The sequence below is a fragment of the Silene latifolia genome, chromosome 10, assembly GCF_048544455.1.
Source record: "Silene latifolia isolate original U9 population chromosome 10, ASM4854445v1, whole genome shotgun sequence".
Lineage (NCBI taxonomy): Eukaryota > Viridiplantae > Streptophyta > Magnoliopsida > Caryophyllales > Caryophyllaceae > Silene > Silene latifolia.
The window spans coordinates 149,441,039-149,467,120 of record NC_133535.1 but is presented as its reverse complement, the minus strand read 5'-3'; the positions used below and the strand labels follow the sequence as shown (position 1 = coordinate 149,467,120).

Sequence of the window (26,082 nt, the reverse complement as noted above, 5' to 3'; positions counted from 1 at the left end):
TATCGGCGGACCTTGGTTCGACTCGCCGGCGGAGTCGACCCAGTGGGGGGTGGTTGTTGGTGGTGGGTCGAAGTGGGGGGGACACGGTGGTGGTTGTCACGGTGGTTAGGTGGCGTGTGGAGTCGGGAAATGGGCTGGAAACCGTGGTTGGGGCGTGTTATTTAGCGGGTTTGTTTCGTGTCCTTATTATGTGGGTTATCGTATCCTTAATTAATTAATTTGTTTCCGAGTCATTTAAATAATTAAAGACGGGTTTAAGTTGGGTTGTGAGTTGTTCAAATGTTTGAATCGGGTTTTCTTAAAACATTTAATTCGTCTAATCTTTTATTTATCATATTAGTTATTTAATTTAATTCCTAGTCGGTTAAATAATTCAAGTCGGGTTTTGTGTCGGGATTGTTAAAAGAGAAAAGTTCCTATATCGGGAAAGTTTCTATTTTTGGTAAATTTCTATTTCGGGAACGGGAATAGTTAAGTAATTGGTTATCATTTCATTATCTTTCAGAGGGCGAATTATTGTGGATTATCACTGAGCTTCCGACTATTTGACTGCAGTTCTGAGGTAGGGAAATACACTTGACTTACCATTGTTGTTAAATTGTGTTGATTGTTGTGTTCCATGTGACCAAGCTGTAATCGTTGACTTGTTCGTGGTTGTGATTATGTTATGTTTCATATACTGGAGTGCGGTGGACTCGAACTGTTCATGTTGACTATGTTATCTCATCATTTTGATAGCTGGCATGATTTCATTCATTTGTATACATATTAAGTTGCATAGATTTCGTTGAGCATTGCATATGCATTGGAGGTGGAGGATGTTGAGGTGATATGGTGTGGTGATGATGAGGTTGTGATAAGGCCCGGGCGGGTTCTGCGGCAGACTTGCCCTGGTGTCCTCAACAAGGAAGTCGCGATCGACTACGGTCGATGTATATAGTCTACCGGGGATCGGTATGGCTGGGTTGTCCGGGTTATGAGATATGAGTTATGAGATATGAGTTATGACATATGATTTGAGGTGGAGATGGAGGTGACGGAGGAGCATGCATAGCATATTCTTGTTGTTTCATTGTTTTCCCTACTCAACCTCGTGGTTGACCCTGTGTATTCGTGAACACCTGTGATGAACCATAATGGGGAGCAGATTTGACAGGTGCTAAAGATTAGCTGACTTGGGAGCTATGGGATGCGTGAGGACTTGGCCAATCTACCTAGAAGTCTAGACCACATAGAAGACTTTATCACTTAATTTATTTTCCGCTGCGGGTTGTACTTATCTTATATTAAGTATTAGTTGGATAATTTGTAATAAACACGTAATCGTTAAGTTTTAATTTAAAGTACTTTGGTATTGTTGTACTTTGTTATTCACTACCTCGGGAACCGAGATGGTAACGGTCCGGTTTATTAGGGAACGTCTTGCTAAAGGCTCCTTCATAAACCGGGGTGTTACAAAGTGGTATCAGAGCGAACGATCCTCAGGCCTAAACCAATGAACCCAATGAACGTAGGATGTGTCTAAGTAAAATGAACCCCGGGAATAAAGCGATAGGAGCTCACGGTGCGGTTAAGAAGGCGCCCTTAATACGTGCTCTTTTGCCCTCTCAGTTTTGAACCAGGCAACCCAAGAGAAAATGAGTGAATGGGGTAGTTAGAAGGAAAACCTTGGATATAAACGAGTTGATGTATACCTTGAGACCCATATATTCTACCCATTCTGCCGGACAACGTTACAGTAAGTGTTTTGTATAAATGATGACGCGACCATATGATGTCGCGGAGATGAGAATAAATTTTCGTGTCAGTTTAATAATCAATGAAGTGTTGGATTGTGGTAATCGTGAGCGTGAAAATAATTGCGAATTGATAATATTTATCTGGATGGATGTGAATGACGTGTTGATAGTGCTATTATGTCTAGTGATATACGGTTATGTGATCCCGAAGCCATGCTAGTATAGTATTGTGATAGTAATTAGAAACTCTATTGAATTGCTTGTTTCTAGTCGAAGCAATCGTGATTAGATGTAAGGGGTAGGTCGGGATGCGAAGGGACTTATATGGGATAGATGTTTACGTAAATACAAAAGTGTGAGATTTAAGTGAGGATGAGTTAGTATCGATAGTATGGTTGTAAGAGCTTGGAACATGGAAAATGAATGATTTAGTGTTGAAATCCGTTTTGTTTGATTTTTACTCTGTAATTGATCTTGCTGTCATTTCTTTTCTGTTAATCTTCTATGGATGAAAATTTTATGAGAGATAGCCTCGTGAGTTAGTGTTCATTTGGCGTTGGTTTCATGCTTAAAGGGTATACGGATTAAGAGTAATAAATGTTTTAGTGGGCTGTGGTCGGGAAGTTCCTGTGCAGTGATGTGTTGACCAACGATTTTGTAAAAATCCTCATTTAATTTGTGTAAATGATTTTTGCATAATTCCAACTCCATCGACTAGAGGTTTCGCATATGTTTTCAAATTGATAAGCCACGAAAATTCTTGATGTCTCTATATTAAATGGTAAGCTTTGCAAACTGACCCAAGTTTCGGACCAATTGCTGTCACATACTTGTTTGGACCAACTGAGTTGTAAAATTCTTTAAAAAAAATTGAATTCTTGAACTTTCGACCTCCTTCTTTTTATCACGAACTATTAACTCTCTGTATATTATGAAAAGTAATGTAACTCAAGTTCTCGTTGAACGGCTGTTTATTCGTGATTTTTGAAAGTTACAACGTGAATCGTGACCTGTAAAATGTGCGTTCTATATTAAGTTTTCATATAGTTGATTGATTAATTCATGAGTCTTAGTAATGTGAAATTATAATGTTTTATATGGTGATAGTAGCACGCATGTTCAGTAGTTATATACCTTAACAAGTGATAAAATTTAAAACTTAGTGATAACATTGTTGGCACGATTGCATGAATAAAATTTGGATAGCTTAATTGATTCCTAATCGAGGGTGGAATGTTTATACGAGCCCAATTGTTTGCATACTTTGTATACATTTGGCATGGTGTAATGTCTCCGGGTGTGCATCTTATTTTTTTTTTTTTTTTTTTTTGATTAGGTAAGAAAACTGGGGTGTGCATCTTATTTGCATAGTGGTCGGGTATATATATAAATATAAAACTATATTGTCCTATCTTGGTAAGTTGATGGTGTTAAAAGTTAATTGACTGTTCTAATATACACGCATGAATAATTATAATAATTAGGTCTAAATGTTTACACATGAATGGTAGTAATGGTTATGTCTAAATATTACCACATGTAGGATGTCATCTGAGTCCTAAGGTCCTTTATGTGAGTCTGTGTGCCTATAGTAATACCTATTGCTTTCATTGCATTAAATTATTTCGGTTGAACCTAAACCTGTAACATGATAATAAACAGTGTTGTTATTTTTGTTATTGAATATGTTCGTTATTACAATGTCGTAAAATACTAAAGTGATTCTTGCCATTGCATGAGTGTGATATAAAGGAAACTGTTTGATATAACACGACAATTGGCATATTTATATTCTCGAGTCGTTACTACCAATTATATTAAAATAAAGATTGTGATGATAACTATGTTGACAATTATAATAGGATAACCCTTTGATGATTCACATGATATGCATTGGTTTTAATGATAGTCGTTATAGTTGCATTTAATTGAGCCTACGAGTTGCCTAATTATTTAAGTCGTGCAAATCAGAGAAGTTGTCCAAGTTGCTAATCTTTTACCATAGCTAGAATCCTACAAAGTATATGATGGCAAATGTATGTTTAAACCCTTTATGCGATATCGTTGTTTTGCTGGAAATGAGTTGTACTAAGTTGCTGGACACAGTTGAACGATATGGTTGCTAAAATGTCAAACACATGTGTGATATGGAATTAATGTTGTCAGGGATCATATGTTGTTACTTTTATTAGCGAGTATGTTTCAGAATTTATATCAAACAAATTGGCTAATTCGTGTTGTATGTCTGATGAGTCAAAAGATTTTGATTACGTGTTATGTTTTCTATGGTTTTAAGGTGTTAAGTAGTGCTTATGTACCACATGTTTTAATACTCCTAGTGATTTATTAGTGGAAGGGCGGGTCAATTGTCCGTAATTGGTAATGGTTTTGACTTGGGAGAGGAATTTGGTGGAGTCAATGTTAGATTGTATGCTGGTTTACGTGTATTCTTGCGGTTGATATTCCTAAAGTGGTTGTTCCCTGGTAGATAATGCGAACTATGATGATCCTGAGTTGACCAAAACCCTGGTATTACAACAGTTACCCCGAAAACTTGTTATATAGCTTTCGCACACTTAAACCTCGAGGATGAATCCTTTGTCTTAACACCCTTGTGTCTTAATTTGTTAACTTTCCATTTTGTAGGATGGATCCCTACAATGTACACCCGCAAGACTGTTACATGTCACTTGACGATGACTTTAATGAACATTGTGAGAGACTTTGTGCTGCCATGGACATGTATGGCCAAAATGGTCACCCTGAGTACTTAACTAATACTCAGTTAAGGGCGTATACCCTTATCGATTCTATCCCTGACTCTGGCATACTAAAAGACAGCAAATGATTTTATATGAGAGAGTTGACCACCCATTGCATGAGGCTATTCCGTGACCCCAATTCTTGCGGCGGGGCGGATACCCGCCCGAGCATACCTTTGACTTTATAGCGGTGACCCGAGATATGAATTTTACGCTAATGTATCTGATGCCGAAAGTACGACGGAACCACCCATGCCAGACTTCAGGGAAGAGGTGAACCAGGAAGGGAATGACATAGAAGTCACCAGAATCAGAGGAAGCACAACCTAAGGACCGTTAGGTTAGGGCTAGTAACACCATGATCGGTCTGTTATGAAACCGTGTAAACCTTTGGCTCCTTCTTATTGTTCTTTTAGTTTGATGTTGTGTTTTAAGTCAAGCATGAGCTAAGTAACAAGTGTTACTTGTTGACAATCAGTTAATCCCATAATAAAACCTTGTTTTCGACTTTAATGTTTCTGCGCAATCTTTTATCATGTGTTCTTTTCTGTTACATGTTGTTGACAGTGTTTTGTTACATAGGAATATGAAAGTTGAGAAGAGGTTACGAGGACGTAACCATGTTTTTAGTTGGGTAGGATTGTAAAATCTTAATGTTTATGTTCCACTTGTTTATAGATTGTGGTTTTGATCAAGTGGTAGATCGTAGTTTTGACCAAGCTGATGTTTCGTTGCGTGGTACCCACACAAATGAGTCCTCTATGTTGTGTAATTAAACCGCTTTCTTTGTTATGGTGCTCGATAGTTTGCATGAGTTCATGAGTGGTGATAGGGTTGCATGAAGTAAGTTCCGGGACGTAACTTTCTTTTTAGGAGGGTAGAATGTAACATTCCGTTCCACCTGCTTGAGTTCGTGAATCCTTGTACTAGAAAGTTTGTTTGGTAGTTGAGCGAACTTCGGGACGAAGTTCATTTTAAGGGGGGAAGACTGTAATACCCCGTATTTTATATTGTTTATCGAGTTGAGTAATTGTCTGGTCGTATTGATATCGTAGAATCGAGTTATGCGTAAGCTTGTCAAGACGGGTTTAACTGAATGAGATCACGTAACTAATTCTTTTACCAACCACGCGGACCCATAACATTTACCCACTTACCCAATCACGCTTACCCATGACCCATTTACCATCTAACCTAAATTTAACCTAATTTTACCCTAACATTTCTAAACCCTATTCCCTCAACCGTCCACCTCTTTTCAGCGGCCCATAACTCAGCCTTCACGCAAATCGAGAGAGGGAGAGTGAGTGTGAGTGTTGGCGGCGCAGCAGGGAAGATCTAGGGGTGGTTGTCGTCGTCCGGTGGCAACCCTGGTGGCGGCTGTGGCGGCAGAAAAGGTAAGAACACAACCCTTCTCCTCTTTCTGTCGAATTGTTAGCTGTTGTTTCGTGTCTTATAGGGGCGTTTATGGTGGTTGTCGAAGGGGTATATGGGTAGAGTGGTAAGGGACGAGTGAAATGGTGGTGGTTATGGTGGTTTTAGGTGGTGCTAGTGGCGGTGAGAGGTGGTGGCGGCGGGGGGTGCAAAGAACGGGTTTTACACACGGGTTTCAGGCGGGTTTAGATGGGTAGCTTTGGGGTGGTGCCACCGTCGACTAGGGGGAGGTCGACAAGGCGGTGCTATGGTGTCTGTGTGCGTGGTTTGGCGGTGAGTAGAATGGTGGTTGTTTGGCAGGGGGTAGTTATTGGTTGCGGTGGTGGTGAGTCGTGGAAATGGGGTGTTTGGTGAGGCGTGGTGGTGAACCAGGCCAATTGGCGGCACTGGTTCGACTCGCCGGTGGAGTCGACCCAGTGGGGGTGGTTGTTGGTGGCTGGGTCGAAGTGGGGGACACGGCTGGTGGTTGTCACGGTGGTTAGGTGGCGTGTGGAGTCGGGAAATGGGCTGGAAACCGTGGTTGGGGCGTGTTATTTAGCGGGTTTGTTTCGTGTCCTTATTATGTGGGTTATCGTATCCTTAATTAATTAATTTGTTTCCGAGTCATTTAAATAATTAAAGACGGGTTTAAGTTGGGTTGTGAGTTGTTCAAATGTTTGAATCGGGTTTTCTTAAAACATTTAATTCGTCTAATCTTTTATTTATCATATTAGTTATTTAATTTAATTCCCGAGTCGGTTAAATAATTCAAGTCGGGTTTTGTGTCGGGATTGTTAAAAGAGAAAAGTTTCTATATCGGGAAAGTTTCTATTTTTGGTAAATTTCTATTTCGGGAACGGGAATAGTTAAGTAATTGGTTATCATTTCATTATCTTTCAGAGGGCGAATTATTGTGGATTATCACCGAGCTTGACTATTTGATCAGATTCGAGGTAGGGAAATACACTTGACTTACCATTGTTGTTAAATTGTGTTGATTGTTGTGTTCCATGTGACCAAGCTGTAATCGTTGACTTGTTCGTGGTTGTGATTATGTTATGTTTCATATACTGGAGTGCGGTGGACTGAACTGTTCATGTTGACTATGTTATCTCATCATTTTGATAGCTGGCATGATTTCATTCATTTGTATACATATTAAGTTGCATAGATTACTGTTGAGCATTGCATATGCATTGGAGGTGGAGGATGTTGAGGTGATATGGTGTGGTGATGATGAGGTTGTGATAAGGCCCGGGCGGGTTCTGCGCAGACTTGCCCTGGTGTCCTCAAATGAAGTGGCGGATCGACTACGGTCGATGTATATAGTCTACCAGGGGATCGGTATGGCTGGGTTGTCGGGTTATGAGATATGAGTTATGAGATATGAGTTATGACATATGAGTTGAGGTGGAGATGGAGGTGACGGAGGAGCATGCATAGCATATTCTTGTTGTTTCATTGTTTTCCCTACTCAACCTCGTGGTTGACCCTGTGTATTCGTGAACACCTGTGATGAACCATAATGGGGAGCAGATTTGACAGGTGCTAAAGATTAGCTGACTTGGGAGCTATGGGATGCGTGAGGACTTGGCCAATCTACCTAGAAGTCTAGACCACATAGAAGACTTTATCACTTAATTTATTTTCCGCTGCGGGTTGTACTTATCTTATATTAAGTATTAGTTGGATAATTTGTAATAAACACGTAATCGTTAAGTTTTAATTTAAAGTACTTTGGTATTGTTGTACTTTGTTATTCACTACCTCGGGAACCGAGATGGTAACGGTCCGGTTTATTAGGGAACGTCTTGCTAAAGGCTCCTTCATAAACCGGGGTGTTACAAATTAGGGTTTCGGAGACTCTTTGGAAGTGAATCTCGGAAAGATATGAAAAAGATACGAGAAACATGCAGAAAAGGGCCTGGGAAGAGGCGCAGCAGCCACCGCGTCTCTTGGAAGAGGCGCAAAGCACTCCGCGTCTGTTCCCAAGTGGTTTCCTCCTGCAGAAGAAAGATCTCCGTGTTTGAGTTTTGGTAGGACGGAAATAATTTGGTTTTCCTTAATATCTTATGTGAATATTACGGGAAATTGCTTACTAAAAGATAAAATTTATGAAATATGGAATAGAAATATCCGGAACATTCCAGAACATTCTGACTCGGGATTTAGCGGTTATCAGAAAATGGAGACGGTTTTAGGCCCGGACTCCGAATGTACTCTAATTACTGTCAAAACGACCGTATCGGGACGTAGATGACATCTAAGAGGTAGACATTAATATTTGAGCAATCACTTGACGATAATCTTACGAACTGTCACAAATCGTTCCGCGTACCAAACATGCGGCCCAATCATCACCGGGTGGTTTGCGGGAGGTGCAGAAATGAGGTATCTACACTTTTCAATTGCATTTGGTTCAAAAAACGAGACACACAGCATTTTGTGTCATTTTGTAGTATTAAAGTATGTACCAATATCAATGTTCATTGTCGAACAATTTTTATTTTTGCCAAAAAAACTCAATTTGTAATTTTTTTTTTTAAAATAATAATTAAAATATCTTTTTTTTTTCTCTACAAATAGTAATATTGATATATATCACACTTTATGAAGATAAATTTTTAATAAAACGTCTTAACTTTTTTCATATAATAAAACCAAAGTCGATAAATTATCGAGTAGAAAATCCGGACAAATTATGAAAGTAGATTTTTAATATAAAAAATGTGTGAGTATGTTAAAGTAAGAGATATAAATGATGAAAGAGAGTGAGATGAGGAATAAGGGTAAATTATGGTTGGAGAAGTGTTTTGTTTGTAAAGTGAAATTTTTTTTTTAAGAGAAAAAAACGTTTTAACCTTTTTTTCTATGATAAAACTGAAGTCGATTAATTATCGAGTTGAAAACCCGAACAAATTACGAAAATAAATTTTAATGTAATAAATGTGTGGGGTATGTTAAAGTAAGAGAGATAAATGATGAAAGAGAGTGATGAGGAATAAGTGTAAATTATTGTTGGAGAAGTGTTTTGGTTGTAAATTGAAAAGTTGAGAAATAATGAGGTGGATGAGTGAGAAGTGATAAGAGAGAGTGAGATGAGGAGGTGAGAAAATCATGGTTGGAGAAAATCATGGTTGGAGATGAGAGTGAGATAGGACCAAAGGCAGCAGCAAAAAGTACTTTAGAGCTTGCTTGGACAAAAGAGGAAAGCTTGAAAGCGATGTCTGCATCTTTTTCCAAAACCGTATTCTTTGTGACCACCCGATTTGGTGATGTCTTTTGCATCTGACTTACACCCTTTCAAGATTAATTATCCTAGGCAAAAAGGCTCTAAACTCATCATAGAAGAGTCTTAGGCCGGAAAAAGGCATGTGTTCTTAGACGGAATTAGAGTCGGACCTCATTTTAGGAGATGGCCCAAAACCGTGGAAAATGGAGCTTGGTGTTGTTTCCAATTTCACTTTAATCCCTCCCTCTTTAAAAGGACTTGCCCTCAAGTCCTTCAAATCATCATTCTCAATCTCCTCATAGCTGGACTCAAGTCCCCGACATCAAATATGACTTGAATTCCCAAGAGATCAATCTTGTACTTGTTGGACCCAATTTGCTTGATTACTTTGAAGAGACTTTCCTCACTTGCCATGAACTTGTTTTTCCCTTTCTTGAGGACGCTTTGCTTGCTGATTTGAACCCACACAAGGTCCCCGGGCCTGAATATGTGAGCTTGTTTAGGAACCATAGACATTTCCTTGCATTTCATGGCCTTAGCATGGATGAGAGGTTCTCTTTCAACTCGTTTCTTGTCTCCTTTCCATTCCTCAATAATTTGGCTCGAAATTTTGCATTTGGGCAGCCTCATTGTCGTGGCCATTGCCACTAGCCTTGCACTCGAATTCAAATGGCTAGTTTAACTTGGAATATAGAATGTAGTAGGCTCACATTGCAAGCCTTCAAAGAAACCCTTGGTTTGAACTTTCCATTTGAGTAATGTTTGGACCTTTGACTCCTTAGTCTCATCTTTGACATGGTCAGTCCCTAGAATGCTTTCCTCGTGGTTTCCTTTGCCCTCATTGACCAATAATACTTTCTTGGGTGGTTCAAACATAGACTCGGGTGGTAGGGGTGCTAGCACAACTTTCTTTGAACCAAGCTTGAAAGTATATATGTTGTCTTGACCATTGTGCATTGAATCTCTATCAAACTCTCATGGCCTACCAAGTAGAAGATGGCAAACATCCTTAGGTAGAACATCACAATGAATCTCATTAACATAGTTCTTGCCAATGGAGAAGGACACTAGGCATTGCTTATCCACCTTAATTTCAGCTCCTTTGTTAAGCCACCTCAACTTGTAAGGATTACACTACTACAAATCCAGGCAACTACAACGCCCCTTTAACAACGATTATTCACGAAAATCACAATAGACGTTGTTGAATGTATGGCGCGAATTTTACTAAAATCAATTACAACGGGTATGGTTATAAAAACCGTTGTTATTAGTTTTAACAACGGATCACACATGCACAACCGTTGTTAATAATTTGGCGCAAAGTTAGTGAAAAGTAATCACAACGGTTATTTTTGAAACCCGTTGTTAAAACTTATTTAACAACGGGTGTTTTTTACAACCGTTGTTAAAACATATTTCACAACGGTTGTTGTTTAATAACCGTTGTCAATACCTTCCATACTATAAACCACACAAACAGAAGTCTGATGCAGCCACAAAACACAACCCTTAATACACAAACACAAACACAGCAGACAAACAAATACAAAACACACACTCTCTTTCTCTCTTTCTCTCTTTCTCATCGTCGCTTTATCTTCTCGCCGTCACTGTTGATTTCATCGTCTATTACGTTCTTTATTTACCAGGTAAATCTCGCCGTCACTGTTAGTTTCATCGTCATTATTTTCTTTTTCTATTTACTCGTATTTCTTTTGCATGTATGTGTTTTTATCGACCATTATGTTATTTGTTTAAGTATTGTTCGCATAATTAGTTAGCAAAACTATGAAGAAGCAAGATGAAGAAGCAAGATAAACATAATTTATATATATATATATATATATATATATATATATATATATATATATATATATATATATATATATATATATATATATATATATATATATATATATATATATATATTTATAAATACATAAATTAAAAAAAAATTACATATATAAAAATGCAATTCTTATATTTTCATAGAGGATCTTATTCTGCTCTATCGTATCCGTCCTCTCCTCCTTGGCTATTTGGAGGTTCCGTTCGCCAGATTGCTATATCGTCATATAGCCGCAATCGCATTTCTTTGCTCCGTCAAGCCATCTTCTTTGGCGTGCTTGATGCGGATCGAGCATCCGCAAGGTAGCTCTGAAACTTTCCTCAATATGGAGGAACCGGCGGATGAAGTTTTTGTTGTTCTCGATCATGGTAAGAGTCTTAAGGATGAAATCATTCATTTTGTTGGAGTTTTTGGAGTTTGTTTTGAAAGATTAAGTAGAGTTTGTTTTAGCGGTTAGGGTTTGGAGATGAATATATTGAGATAATGGAAATGTTAGTTGAGATAATGCAATGTATTTATACTAAGCAATGTGTGGGTTGAGTTGTTTTTTAATTAATATATATGTTAGGAAGTTGTGCCATAATCATCATCATATCTCTCAATAATGCTGCTTCAAATCTTATTACTAACCCTTCTCATTCCATATTATCCGTTCATATGTACAGTGATGTCAGTAATAATGCATGCATCGGAATTCTAACGGGCCGTAATTATGCATGCATCTAGTAATATTTAATTTAATTTTTTTTTTATTTTTTAAGAACAAACAACAACGGTTATTTACAAACAACCCGTTGTCTTTAGTTATAACAACGGTTTTGTATATTAAAACCCGTTGTTATAACTTTCCCCCCAAAATTGAGTCACACTTTCCACAACGGGTTTTCATACTTAAAACCGTTGTTAATAGTTTTAACAACGGTTTCCTTAAGAAAACCAACCGTTGTTAAAACCTTTTACAACGGACGCTTTAACAACGTCCGCTTTTTTATATAACAACGGTTTTTTACCGTTGTTATAGCCTGTATTTGTAGTAGTGTTAGGATGGTCTTGTGTAGACAAACAGAGCTTTTCAATAAGAGTATTAGAAGCCATATTAGTACAACTTCCTCCATTAATGATAAGGTTGTAAACTTTCCCTTGAATGGTGCACCTAGAAGAGTTGTTGTCTTTGGTTTACGTCCATAGGTTGGGTACTCAATGCTCTCCAAATGACCAAACTCTCTCCCTTATCTAGTTCTACAACCATGTCAGCCTCCTCTTGCATCTTAGGCTCCTTACCATCATCACAAACAAGTATTTCTTTCTCACCCCAATGCACTACCTCAAATGTGCTAAGGGCTCTCTTGGTTGGACACTCTTTAGCATAATGACCGAATCCTTGACATTGGTAACATTTTTTCAGAGATGTGGTGTTTTTGGGTGGAACCATGGGTGCTTTGCCTTTGTTAAGAGCAGGTGTTTTGTTTTGAGGGGTGGGTTCATGGACGTTGGGTTTGGCGGCAGCTTGGGAGGGGGCTGTTTTGGCTGGTGGTTTTGCGGTAATTGCTTTCCCTTCCCCAATTTCTCAACCCTCAATGATACATTCACGACCTCCTCAAAAAAACAACACTTGATGCATTCTTACTCGACTAACAATCTTAAAATCCAAACCCTCAATAAACGTAGCAATCTTTTGTTCGGGTTTCTCATTTAATTCACATTGCAAGGTTAATTGCTCAAAGTCTCTAAGGTAAGACTCAATGGGTTGTTGGTCTTGTTTAAGCTGAGTAAGCCTAATAAACATGTCTTGAGTGTAGTCTCTAGGCACAAACTTATCCTTAAGCTTTTTTTTTCAACTTAGACCATGACTTAATAGCCTCTTTACCATCCTCTGATTTTTCAAGTTTTCGTACCAAAAAGAAGCATAGCCTTTGAGTTTCAAGATTGCAACTTTGAAAGATTTGCTATCCGAATAATCTTTAAACTCAAAAACTCTTTCAATGGTTCTAAGCCAATCTAACAAATCCTCGGGGTTTAGTCTGTCGTAAAAATAAGGAATTTCTACCTTAACATCACTACTACAAATCCAGGCAACTACAACGCCCCTTTAACAACGATTATTCACGAAAATCACAATAGACGTTGTGGAACGTATGGCGCGAATTTTACTAAAATTAATTATAACGGGTACGGTTATAAACACCGTTGTTATTAGTTTTAACAACGGGTAACACATGCGGAACCGTTGTTAATAATTTGGCGCAAAATTGGCGCAAAGTTAGTGATAAGTAATCACAACGGTTACTTTTGTAACCCGTTGTTAAAACATATTTGACAACGGGTGTTTTTTACAAACGTTGTTAAAACATATTTGACAACGGATGTTGATTTACAACCGTTGTTAAAACATATTTGACAACGGTTGTTGTTTAATAACCGTTGTCAATACCTTACATACTATAAACCACACAAATGTAAGTCTCTGCTGACCACAAAACACAAACCTTAATACACAAACACAAACACAGCAGACAAACACAAACACAAAACACACACTTTCTCATCGTCTCTTTCTCTCTCTCTCTCCCCCTCTCTCTCTCTCTCTCTCTCTCTCTCTCTCTCTCTCTCTCTCTCTCTCTCATCGTCCCTTTATCTTCTCGCCGTCACTGTTGATTTCATCGTCTCTTACGTTATGTAATTATCAGGTAAATCTGGCCGTCACTGTTAGTTTCATCGTCATTATTTTCTTTTTCTAATTATTTCATTTGCATGTATGTGTTTTTATCGACCATTATGTTATTTGTTTAAGTATTGTTCGCATAATTAGTTAGTAAAACAAAAAAGAAGCAAGATGAAGAAGCAAGATAAACATAATTAATATATATATATATATATATATTTATAAATACATAAATTAAAAAAAAAAATTACATTAATAAAAATGCAATTCTTATATTTTCATAGAGAATCTTATTCTCCTCTATCATATCCGTCCTCTCCTCCTTGGCTATTTGGAGGTTCCGTTCAGCAGTTGCTATATCGTCATATAGCCGCAATCGTCGCCGCTCCGTCAAGCCATCTTCTTTGGCGTCCTTCAGTACGGATCGAGCATCCGCAAGGTAGCTCCTAAAACTTTCCTCAATATGGAGCAACCGGCGGATGAAACTGTTGTTGTTCTCGATCATAGTTAGAGTCTTAAGGATGATATCATTCATTTTGTTGGAGTTTGGAGTTTGTTTTGAAAGATTAAGTAGGGTTAATTTATTTGGAGTTTGTTTTAGCAGTTAGGGTTTGGAGATGTATATATTGAGAAAATGGAAATGTTAGTTGAGATAATGCAATGTATTTATACTAAGCAATGTGTTGGTTGAGTTGTTTTTTAATTAATATATATGTTAGGAAGTTGTGCCATAATCATCATCATTTCTCTCAATGTTGCTTCAAATCTTATTACTAACCCTTCTCATTCCATATTGTCCGTTTATATGCACAGTGATGGCTGTAATAATGCATGCATCGGAATTATAACGGTCCGTAATTATGCATGCATCTAGTAACATCTAATTTTTTTTTTTTTTTTTTTAAGAACAAACAACAACGGTTATTTTAAACAACCCGTTGTCTTTAGTTATAACAACGGTTTTGTATATTACAACCCGTTGTTATAACTTTCCCCCCAAAATTGAGTCACACTTTCCACAACGGGTTTTTATACTTAAAACCGTTGTTAATATTTTTAACAACGGTTTCCTTAAGAAAACCAACCGTTGTTAAAACCTTTTACTACGGACGCATTAACAACGTCCGCTTTTTTATATAACAACGGTTTTTAACTGTTGTTATAGCCTGTATCTGTAGTAGTGCATCCTTGTTGTGCTCTTTTTGGAAAGCCTCTGCCATGGAACCCTCCAAATCCGAGTAAAGCTCTTCATCTTGGACCCCTTGTTCATCTCGGCCTCTCCCTCTTCCCCAAGTAGCACGACCTCTTCCCCTGCCCCATGGTGGTTGTCCTCTTCCTCTTGGTGGTGTTGGAATGTTAGCCATAATAGCATTGAAGGAATCCAACATCAAGTCACATTTTTCAAAAAGTTGAGTGACTTGTGTTTCAATTCCGGTAAGCCTCTTCTTACTCATTGTTTGTGTTGTGTTGTGTTTTGAATGAACTTACAAAGAAAAGACTCTTCCAAGACTTAACACACGGTGGAATGCGTTAAAAACCTGGCTCTGATACCACTTTGGAGTGTAATCTTGTGGTATTGTCACGATTTAGAGCAACACTTATGACCAAGAATTACACCTTAATTTAGACTCAACAATGGACTCGATTTGGACACTTAAATGTACTGTTTTTTTTTTTTTTTTTGACAGCAACAAATAGCATAGCTTACAGAAGAGCTTCCTGAGTAAGATTATGAGCTATCCTATTCACTCCCCTAGGACAGAAACTAAGAGAGCAACAATGAAAATGAGACGCAATAGACTTAATATCATGGATAATGCAACTAGTAGATGCAATCGTCTTCTCCGCTCCAGCGACCTGCATAACCAAGTTAAGACAATCTGTAACCAATGGACTGTTTTAAGGACCAACAAACAACACAAGGACAAATTTAAAAGCTAACAAACGACTCAACCAAAACAAGGCACGAAGCAGCCTGTTTTGGACGAAAATAAGACCCTAATTAACTTGATTAATTTGGATGAAAGCAATGGAAATAAGATTGTAATTTAAATGCTTATGAACTAAACATTCAAATAACAATTTCCGCAATGACTTAAAGTAACGAAAACGGAAACCTTGGGATAAGAATAGTCTTTGTACGATAAATTGTTTAGTTTAGAATATTTTAGGGTTTTTTTTTTTACCTAAGCAACCTTTTAATTTTTTTTTTTTTTTATAATAAATTGTCAATTTAGAAAAATTTACAAGATGTGGATGAATAGTATGTTAAAACAAATATTGTTTAATAATGGAAGATATAACTAATTTTAATTATAATACTACAACTAACAAAGTTCCTTAATAATAGATTCCTTCATATGTCTAAATTATATTGGTAGTGTATATGAGATTTATACACTAAGTGTAACCGTAACATCTCCCAGATTTCAGTTGACAAAACCTAGACCGCTAGCAGCTCAGAAAGGGCAAATTAAGCTTACTAGCAAACATACCTGTATGTCTGCCACTCTGGCCTGTTGGAGGAGGGTTTTTCTCCATTTCCTAAAAAGAAATGGAGAGGCCATTTTCTTTCGGTGGTCCATATCGTATTATGCATCATCGAACGGCTCAAAATTAATGGGTAAAAATAAAGGGATAATGATGTTTGGTGGAAAAAATATTATTAAATAGGTTTAAGAGAGAGGAAATGAAGAGGATCCATTTTGTGTTGAAAGATTCTTCTGCATATGACGAATAGCATGGGTCATAAGTCATAACTCATAAAGTCAGAAGTCACTCATAACCTAGGTTGCACAGACACTCCTCCTAATCGGTGTTCCCTTGTCGGACACCCGTGTCGGACACGACACTCGTCGGACACACGTCAAAACGTGTCAGACACCTGTAAAGCAGTGTCCAACTTTCATCTTTTATTTGGGCACGTGTCCGACGCGTGTACATGGTATTTTGAGCCGTGTTCATGGTATTTGGACACACCTTCAAATGGAAAGTTGAATTTAAGGTAAATGACGTGAATTGTTATATGGTTGAATTTGGTGGGCAAATGATGTTCTTTAGACAAGTAATGAGATGTCGAAATAGATTGATTATAAGTTGGTTTTTGGTTTTAGAAATGAGAATAAGTTATATTTAACGTCAAATTTTACCTTCATTTATTTAAATTTAATATCAAACACTTTTTCAAAAATAAAATCACATATATATAACTACAAAATATATATTTTATTAAATTTAAATAACTTGTCTCGTGTCCTAAATTTCATGGGATGTCGTGTCACGTGGCCGTGTCGTGTCCGTGTCCGTTTTGGTGCTACCTAGCTCATAACCCCCTAAAAAGGTCCTTCTCTAACTCTCTTTATTCCATACTCCTTCCCATCCAGATCAATGGTTATAGTTGTTTTATCACACTTGTCGAGACACGTTTTGTAACGTACATATCTTTAGTTAAACATTATTAAAAATTATTAAAATTTGATATTCTCATAGCATTCATGACGATAAATCAAACAAGATCTCACATGACTATATTTTGTGTTATTGATTAAGAATAATATCAAAGATTCTCTACGACCGTAAATAGTGCCAAAAAACAACTGTAACCTTTGTTCTGGTGGGAGGAAGTATTTCTCAACAACTCAACCCGTATAAGTTAACCATAAAAGAAGAAATAAAAAAGATGAAAAAATAGAACATTATACTGCGCGCAGTGGAAGAACGCGTGGATTAGTCGGGACTATCACTTGAGAAACGAAAATTTTCAAGGTTTAGTAAAAATTGTTCAAAATTTTCAAATTTTTTTCCTAGTTTACTCTATTTCATTACTGTCAGTCTGTCACCATAAGTTTTCACAATTATTTCTGATGTATGATTATTTATAGCCAGGAAAATGTGTGACAATAGGTAGATACAAAAATTATCTGCATCAAATAAACCAAAACCACATTTCCAACTAGCCATTTAAAACAACTGCATCCCAAAATCAATCAGTAATACGGAGACCCGTGTTGTAATCTCGGGGATCAGGGGTTGGAACCCTTGTTATATTTACATACAAACACCTTTAGCATATCGAAATTTGGTACGCTGGCACAACTAAACGGCCTTCACCATCGGAAACAGACGCGACAGTCTGTCTAGCCATCTAAAAAAACTGCATCCCAGAATCAATCAGTAATATCGGGACCCTGTGTTGTAACTTCGGGCATTAGGGGTTGGAACCCTTGTATCGGAGCCTTGCATTCTTCCACGTTCAAGTGATTCAGGGCGCCTGTAGGGATCATACTGACCACTACCATACTGCCTCTGAGGTTCAACAGGGACTGAACCTGGAGGTCCGTATCCACGATGACCACGGCTCATATCGGCAGGTGCACTGTTATTTGGAGGAGTCCCAACTCCAGCAAGTTGGTACTGCTGTAATCTTGCCTGTGATTCTTTGCGGAATAGCTCTTCTCGCCTAGTTGCATGTCGAGTTCGCAAAGCTGCCACCTTTTCCTGATATTGATTATTGATTTCAATGATTTTCTGAAACACGACACATAATATGAGAAACAAACAAGTTAAAAAAAATAGCAAGCGGAAATCAGTCAGTAACTATACAATTACACACCAGACAGTACTCCAGACATTCAGCAGGGAAGAGCATTTGCGCAAAAAAAAAGAAAGAGAACTCGACCAAAACCAAACCAACCATCAGGCACCACTGAGTGAGTCAAATAAACAGGCGTATCATGTATACTGTATAACAAGTAAAGGTCGTGGAGCGTGACAAGAAATCTTGCTCAATGAACTTGACAGTATCGACTTTCAGAGCAAGTCCAGGTAAAATAAAAACCAGAAGAAATCTTGCTCAATGAACCACTTAAGATGACGGGTTTAACACGATACTCAGTAGGTTTCATGGTCATATACCAGAAGCAGTGCTCCAAACTATCAACTGAAGCAGCATACGTTCTATTTAACCGTTTCGCCGCCTTCCATCGTTTTGGGGTACATTATCCAAATCCTAATATATTTTCCTAACATTCTCATGTGAATACAATTATGCATGATATTCCAAGCCCCAAACATCAGATTATACTCAATTCCTAGACTTGAAATCAAATCCAAACAGCATTAAAATACGAAATTAATAAATAATAATTCATGTTAACATTATTTAAAACGATTGTGAGTGTCGTGTTAACTAACCTCCTTGTGACGAGCATGTTCAGCATCCTCAGTCTCGTCCTGTTCCTTAGTTAATTTAATAATATCATCTCGGAATCTCCGCTCGACATCATCAAGAGTACGTGGCACACCAGCATTTTCTTCGTATCCAATTTCCATATCTTGCTCCACCTGAGAACTGACTCTTCCCGACTCTTGGTTTGGGCCCGGAATCGGATCCGAATAAAAGGATTTGTTCACGTAGCCACCCTGCCCATCACTGTAAAGATGAGGCGACATTTGCTGTGCATCTCTATCCCACTGCCACTGCTCATCCGATTTTGCGAATGTATCACCGCCGCCGCCGTAATTGTTCTGTTGCATTCCCTGCTCAGACATCCGCTGCCTTTCAGATGCATCACCGGCGCCGCCGCCGTAATTGTTCTGTTGTATTCCCTGCCCAGATATCGGCTGCCTTTCGGATACACCGTACGGTTTCGGGTTCGGGTTCGGGTTTGTATCAACATAAGCAGACCCTCTTTTCATTTTTTCTGAATTAATTAATTAATTACGATTGGGAAAATTAGTGCAATAATGGGATTAAAAATCGATGTATTAATTCAATCAATTAAAATAAAATCAAAATAAAATAATTACAGAAATTGGAAAAGGAAGAGTAATAAAAGTGAGTGTAGCCGATTAACATACCTTGTCCACTCTCTAGTAGATTAATACACAAGAATTTGTGAAGAAAGAATGGGTTACGACTTACGAGAGTGAATTACTCCTCAAAAACCCTAGACTGGATCAGTCAGTGGTCTGAACCAGAGATTAGACCGAATCCGACCATATGGACCGGACTAGGTCGGACCGTATTTTATTTAGTCTAGAACACGTTCTACCTATTTATTTTACCTATTTATTTTAGTTTGGTTTTCGGTCCGACCTTGAATCAAATTGAATGAACCGTGGACCAGACTACGGACCGAACTTATATAACAAAAAAATTCTTTAAAATTGTAACTATGTTGATTTTATTTATTACTTTGTTTTCATTATCGGTATATATAATACGTATGTAAATCTAACAAGAAGATATTGTTGCTTATTTTTATCGTTACAAACTTCTTGAATTCTAATTTTAATATACTACCGCATGTCGATCACAATTAAATTTGGTTCAATTCGATCTAGTCCACTAGTATTTCTGGTCCAGTTCACTACAAAGAAAAATAAAGGGAAAGTAACGGATTTTTCCATCACAGATGTGCTTTTCCTGTCAGAAAATTCTGTCAGTTTAAATCGTCACAAAGAACGGACCGATATTCCATCAGAAAGTTATATCTCTGACGGAAGCCTCCCGGTCAAACAGGTCTAGTGGTGTCCCGGGTGTACCGTAAGGTATAACCTCCTCATCCTTGAGGTCCCGGGTTCGACGCCCTAGACGGGAGCACTGAGGTATTGCACGGTGGCCCTTTGGGGTCTGTTAAACGGGGTGCCGGCTTTCCGTGCTGTCGCGTATTCCCAAGGTTTGGGCTAACCGGACTCTCCTTATGATCTCTGGTGTAATGACACTCGTCATAGTTCTGACTAGGCGGATCCAATAAGGTTTGAAAGGAAGGTCATTTTCCATTGCTTGCAAAAAAAAAAAAAAAAAGAAGTCAACGGCAAAAAAAAGTCAACAAAATCAAGGGTTTATGACGGATAATCGGTCAGACGTGTCAACAGAAGTCAACATATCTAACAGATAATCCCTCAGAAAAGTCTAACATCCGTCCACAATCCTGTCAAACCTTCTTAGTGTATGACTTTAATCCGATTGATTTTGTGTCATACAGTATAACTTAAATATTTTTTATGTAAGTTGTATTATAGGTAGATGAGCTGCGCACTTGCGCGCCTGTGCAGATTATAAAACGACTAAGTGCGATTCTGCACAAGTTATGGTAATGATTATCTAGGCCGGAAATGAGGCCACTGTATAAAAGAAACCATGGAAGAAGGCAAATCACACAAAATGTGCTGTAGTATAGATCAACAGTGTTATAATTTACAAGCTGCATTTCAGCATTTGTATCTCTCCAATTTTAGTCCTCCACCTCTTCTTTACGTTTTTATTCGTTCGTAATAAAACATACTTTAGGCACTCCCACATATTTTACAAATATCAACAAACATTTAATTTCCTCTGTGTGAAAGTAATTCTTCCCCGGTTAAGAAAGAATGAATAAGAGCAAGGGCTTCACTAGGCTTGTTAAGAGGTACCAAGTGACCTGCGCCTCGCACCGTCACAAATGTTAGCCCGTCGTACTCAACTATCCTGCCTCCTACCTGCAACTCTCACCAAGTCACTGTCTCTGAAATTTGAAGTTTGTTATATCATGGAGAGGAATGGCGGAAGGTACCTGATTGTTGTGGAACCAAGTTCGCCAAGGCGTCTTCACTGGTAACCCGAGTGATTCGACACAGTATCTACTTCCGATGGCTGGCACTCGACCATCAACGTCTCCACTGTTATAAGAAACATGACATTTGATCGCGTCACAGAAAAAAAAAAAAAAAATACTCCGTAAATAAATGAGAGATATTCTCTCGTATGTCCTTGAACTTTTTCGTTTTCTAAGGTATACCCCTCGTTTTTCACAAAAAAAAACTTTCACCGACAATAATTTTCTGTTACGAGTTCATAAAACGGTAATTTTTTTTCAAACCAATTATCTCGTCAAGGCCTTGAATTTGAAAAAAAAAATTCACCGCTTTTTGAACTCGTAGCCGGTAGTTGTGGTTGGTCAAAGCTTTTTTAACGAATAAGCGTTGACCGACCATAATTTCCAACTACAAGTTGAGCAATCGGTGAATTCTTTTTCAAACTGAAGACCTCTCAAAACAGTCAATTTGAATAAAAAAGTTTATCATATTGTGAACCTGTAGCCAAGTTATTGACGGTCAAAGTTTTTTTTGCAAGAAAAGATGCGTATATCTTAGAAAACGAAAAAGTTCAGGGGTACACGAGAGAATATCCCTAAATGAAATATTCGAAAAAAATTGGAGACCTGTAAATCCAAATTTTGAGGCCTCCTTGTATCAGCTTCTTATAGATAGGTAGAACTGATGCAACTGTGACATGATAGGTGTTCAAAATTGAATCTCTACAAGGAAAATCGAGTATAATGAATAAGCTCTGGACGTACCAATAAGTTTAGTTTAGTTCAGTTTAGTTTTCTAATTTGAGATTTGAGCTGACAAAATCAAGACCGACAGCAGATCGATAGGGCGAATTAAGCTTACTTGCAAACTTGCCATTTAATACTAGCATTTGCATTTCCTGTGTTGATATTTGCATGAAGTGTGCTTTGTACGTCTGGTTTATTGAAGTACTTTTCAGCGTACGACGAGTAGCATGGATCATAACCTTCTGAAAAGATCCTTGGTCTCTTTAATCCATACTTCCCAGCCTGCAAAAGTTAACATTAACATATAATCTTAAACTGCGCGCAGTGGAGTAACGCAGGGGTAAACATTACCTCGTTATAATATGCTGAGATTGATGATGTTCTGTTCAGTAAGCAGATCGGGGCATATATGTTGTAAATATCAATCTCTTTGTATATTCCAAAGACCACATTCATGGCTATGTTGCATTCATTAGACCAGACTAACTCCTTGAAATCACATACTTCTTTCGCCTTGTTATACTGTTCGTTTGATATAACAGAATGGCTCCAAGCATGCTCTAACAACCCTTTCGAGTCATAGTAATCATCTGTTAATGGGTTCCCCACCTGCAATTTAATGCAGTAGTATGAACTATGAAGTGCCTTGGATTAACATTTACTAGCGCGTTTAATTAGAGATTACGTACTATGAAGCCTTTGAGATTGATTTTTGTATAGTTGGTCTGATCCTTATTCCGGTCCAAGATGCGTTCTGCCAGTTGAGGTATATAGTGACCTGTAACAAAAGTTAAAAAACAACTCCCAATAGATTAGAAGGTACTGAACTTTCAGAATGCATGCTACGAAATTGCTTGCAAGGTTTAAATGATTATGATTTGTGCTTCGACGACCTGATCTCAGGGTGATCAAAACTGAAACCGATATTTAGCATCATGCTTTGAAGATCACCACGATTACATTTTACTAAATTCTAGAAATCTCGGTAACAATTATTGAGATTAGGCCGCTAATAGGAATAATTATAATAGTTGAGCCTCAACCAGGAATAATTATAATAGTTGGGCCTGATGGTTGAGGCCCAACTATTATAATTATTCCTATAAGCCGCGACTATGTAATCTGTAGTCAGACCTGCATAACTTTCTCCCACCAAGAAGAAATCTTGGTTCGTGTAGTTTGGATATCGTCTCAGCCAATTTACCACGAAGTTATACGCATCCTCAGCTTCATAAACATTAAACATTTAGAAGTTACATGTATAGGAGAGATATAAGGCAAGAATATCGAAAGGGTGATCATAATAAAATTACCTACAAAGTCATCATTCAAACTGTTGAGATCTGTGGATGTGTTGGTGTAAGAGAACCCTACTCCAACAGGGGACTCCACAAATAGCACATTCGCCTCTTCGTAACATAACACAAAGCACAATAAGATGAGTCGATGAGGAAAAAAATCTCGCCAAGTGCCAAAGATTCACTATTCTTCGTCTTTGAAGGAAGACGATATATGGCAAAAATATGAGTATGTATGTAGCTCACTAACTAAAGATTAGGACAATGATGGATATGATGATGACCTTGAATCCAAGTGAAGTTATTGAAGATCAAACCGTCACCATTTTCATCGACTTTAAGAGGGCCTATTTCCACTGCAGCTCCATATCCTATTGATGAGCAACCAGGTCCTACAAAAAGAAACATATTCATGGCAAGCTTGTTAATTTCTACTGTGAAATAACAGTTGATCGTGTCAAGAAACCATCTCAACTAAAAGCTTAAGCTGATGGTTGAAGTTCCTTGATTCGTTTTTGATGAGCAACCAGGTCCTACAAAAGGAATACATATTCATGGCAAGCTTGGTTTAAAGGGAGCTCACAAGGACAATTTAAATGCTGACGAGATTTGAACCCAGGTCATGAGCAAATGAGCACCACCTCTCATGACTTTACCAACTAAGCTAGTTGACATCTACACAACATACATGACACAATTACTTTTTTAATAAGTGACATGTTTTGTTTCTTGTTTATATCTAAACTAGTTGACATCTGTACGACTGCTCGATGTATACATACCTCCATTGAGCCAAAGGAGGAGAGGTTTAGTAGAAGGTTGAGAAAGGGCTTGAAAGAACCAAAAGAAAAGAGCTCTCCCATTAATTTGGTTAACATTAATGTAACCTGAAAACTGTGAGATTGTTGGGTTTGTAGGTTGACCAGGTAAACTTAGTACTCTATCTACTTCTTCCAAAGCTGATAATTTTTGTATAACTTTTGTACTACTAGCAATGCAAAATGCAAGCAATACTAAAAATGATATAAATTCATTTCTTGTTTTATTCATCTTGTGAACAATGCATTTGTTTGTGATACTTTTTTTTACAAGATATGATGGAGAGAATTTTGTGATCATATATATAGCTTTAGAAGTCACATTCTTGCGGTGCGCCATATTCATGCCATGACTCTCATGAGAGAATGAGCATTAGACTTAGGCCAATTAATTAATTATTGCTCCTATCCTCCCACAAATTTGGTGACACGAGTAATATTATCACGACGTTGTAAAACCTGTTATTTTATTGAAATAAAGTAAAATGACTCACTAAATTGTTATAATATATGCTGGAAATTCACTTGTGAGATTTTGGAGACTCCTAGGATTCAAACTTGAGCTCTTAGGGTTATCTGGCTTTGATATCAGGTGAAGAAATTAACCGCTTATAACATTGTCATCTTAGGTCATTTAGAAACAACCTCTTTTATGTTGATAATATAAAAGGGTAAGACTCTGTATAAGACCGCATCTTTATCTTGCAATTTGCTAGAGTACTTGAGGCACTGAGCTAATGTTGTTGTCTCAAAGACTCCCGTTTATTGTTAGCCATATTATATTATATTTGGAGCCGAGTAGATGTCGGCTAATAAAATTATCTGGGGTGATATTTATGATTTGGATTCTTAAAAGCCTTTTGAACACATTATTTAAGATTATGGAATACAAGTGTTCTCATAACCCATAGTTTAGGAACGCACAATATCCCCATTATCTAATGTGGTACACCAAAGATAAAAATGGCCAAAGTATGGTGTACAGATGTTGATTGTTGAGCACTGAGTAGCCATCAGTTTCCTAAGTGGATGAAATCCAAGGTCGGCTTTAAAAAGTAACTTTGAGTGGCATGAAGTAAAGTGGTAACACTTACATGGTCACAAAGTTTTAAGTGTAGGGAATATGTTGTGCACTTTGAGAATGATAGGTTGGTCAGTTTTGTATTTGTATGGAAGCAATGAGTTATTGATCAATGCATGCCTACTTAAGCAAATAAAGCAAGACAGGTGAGCTCCATATATACTTGGTGCCTTATATGGAGAAATCACTACCAAGGGTAAATGGCTTTGACATGAGAATTTAAGAAGCTTTGAAAAAAAAATTCAATTGTTCACAATTATTTATCCAGTATATCGAATATGTCTTAGTCTAGTGATTAAGACGGAAGTATTGTAAATAATAGGTCTCAGGTTTGAATCTCACATCCCATCTATTGTAATGCGACTAAGTCCATCCACAATTTAGCCAATTAAAATTATTAACGAAATTATCTAATTTGGCTTTATTTGAGTTAATTATGCAATAAATGAAATGTGAATATATTAAATACTTTTTAACATTTTTTTATATAAGCCGTCATGAGTTCATGATATTACAATATCAGGGGCGGGAGATCTCGAACATGGATCCTATTGTTCGTCTTTATCTCTTTCTTTACCACTAAGTTAAATTTTCTTTGGTGATTACTTGATAACATGATATGATGATAGCTATAATTCCATATTTCCATAGGAACCAGTGGCGGATCTTAAGTGTCGTGGGCCTGGGCCTGGCCCACCCTGGAATTTTTATAATGTAAAAGTAATTACTTGAATGTTGATGATAAGAAGTGTGCTTCAGTGGTTTTCGAAGTGTCCTCTTGCCGCGTAGACTGAAGTTCGAATCCCATATCCTACATTAATTCTCTTTTTATTTTTAATATTATAATTTTTATATGTAAAAGCTACGAACTTTGATTTTCGGCCCACCTTGATATTTTGCT

At 37.6% G+C, this 26,082-nt stretch overlaps 2 protein-coding genes across 2 annotated transcripts; both read right to left on the bottom strand.

The window, feature by feature from the left end:
- Positions 1 to 17,581: 17,581 nt before the first annotated feature.
- On the bottom strand, positions 17,582 to 19,632 carry LOC141606323 (uncharacterized). The gene is made up of 3 exons (XM_074425408.1): positions 19,520 to 19,632; positions 18,854 to 19,362; positions 17,582 to 18,187 (listed from the first exon to the last, which is right to left on the bottom strand). The coding sequence occupies exons 2-3, from the start codon at positions 19,355 to 19,357 to the stop codon at positions 17,831 to 17,833; spliced, it is 861 nt and encodes a 286-aa protein (XP_074281509.1). The 5' UTR covers positions 19,358 to 19,362; positions 19,520 to 19,632; the 3' UTR covers positions 17,582 to 17,830.
- Positions 19,633 to 20,819: 1,187 nt separating this feature from the next.
- On the bottom strand, positions 20,820 to 24,524 carry LOC141606322 (serine carboxypeptidase-like 33). Its single transcript, XM_074425407.1, has 10 exons — positions 24,065 to 24,524; positions 23,567 to 23,674; positions 23,298 to 23,393; positions 23,119 to 23,211; positions 22,674 to 22,762; positions 22,336 to 22,593; positions 22,100 to 22,266; positions 21,865 to 21,960; positions 21,217 to 21,322; positions 20,820 to 21,142 (listed from the first exon to the last, which is right to left on the bottom strand). Exons 1-10 carry the CDS (start codon positions 24,444 to 24,446, stop codon positions 20,990 to 20,992), a joined length of 1,548 nt encoding a protein of 515 aa, XP_074281508.1. The 5' UTR covers positions 24,447 to 24,524; the 3' UTR covers positions 20,820 to 20,989.
- Between the last annotated feature and the right edge of the window lie 1,558 nt (positions 24,525 to 26,082).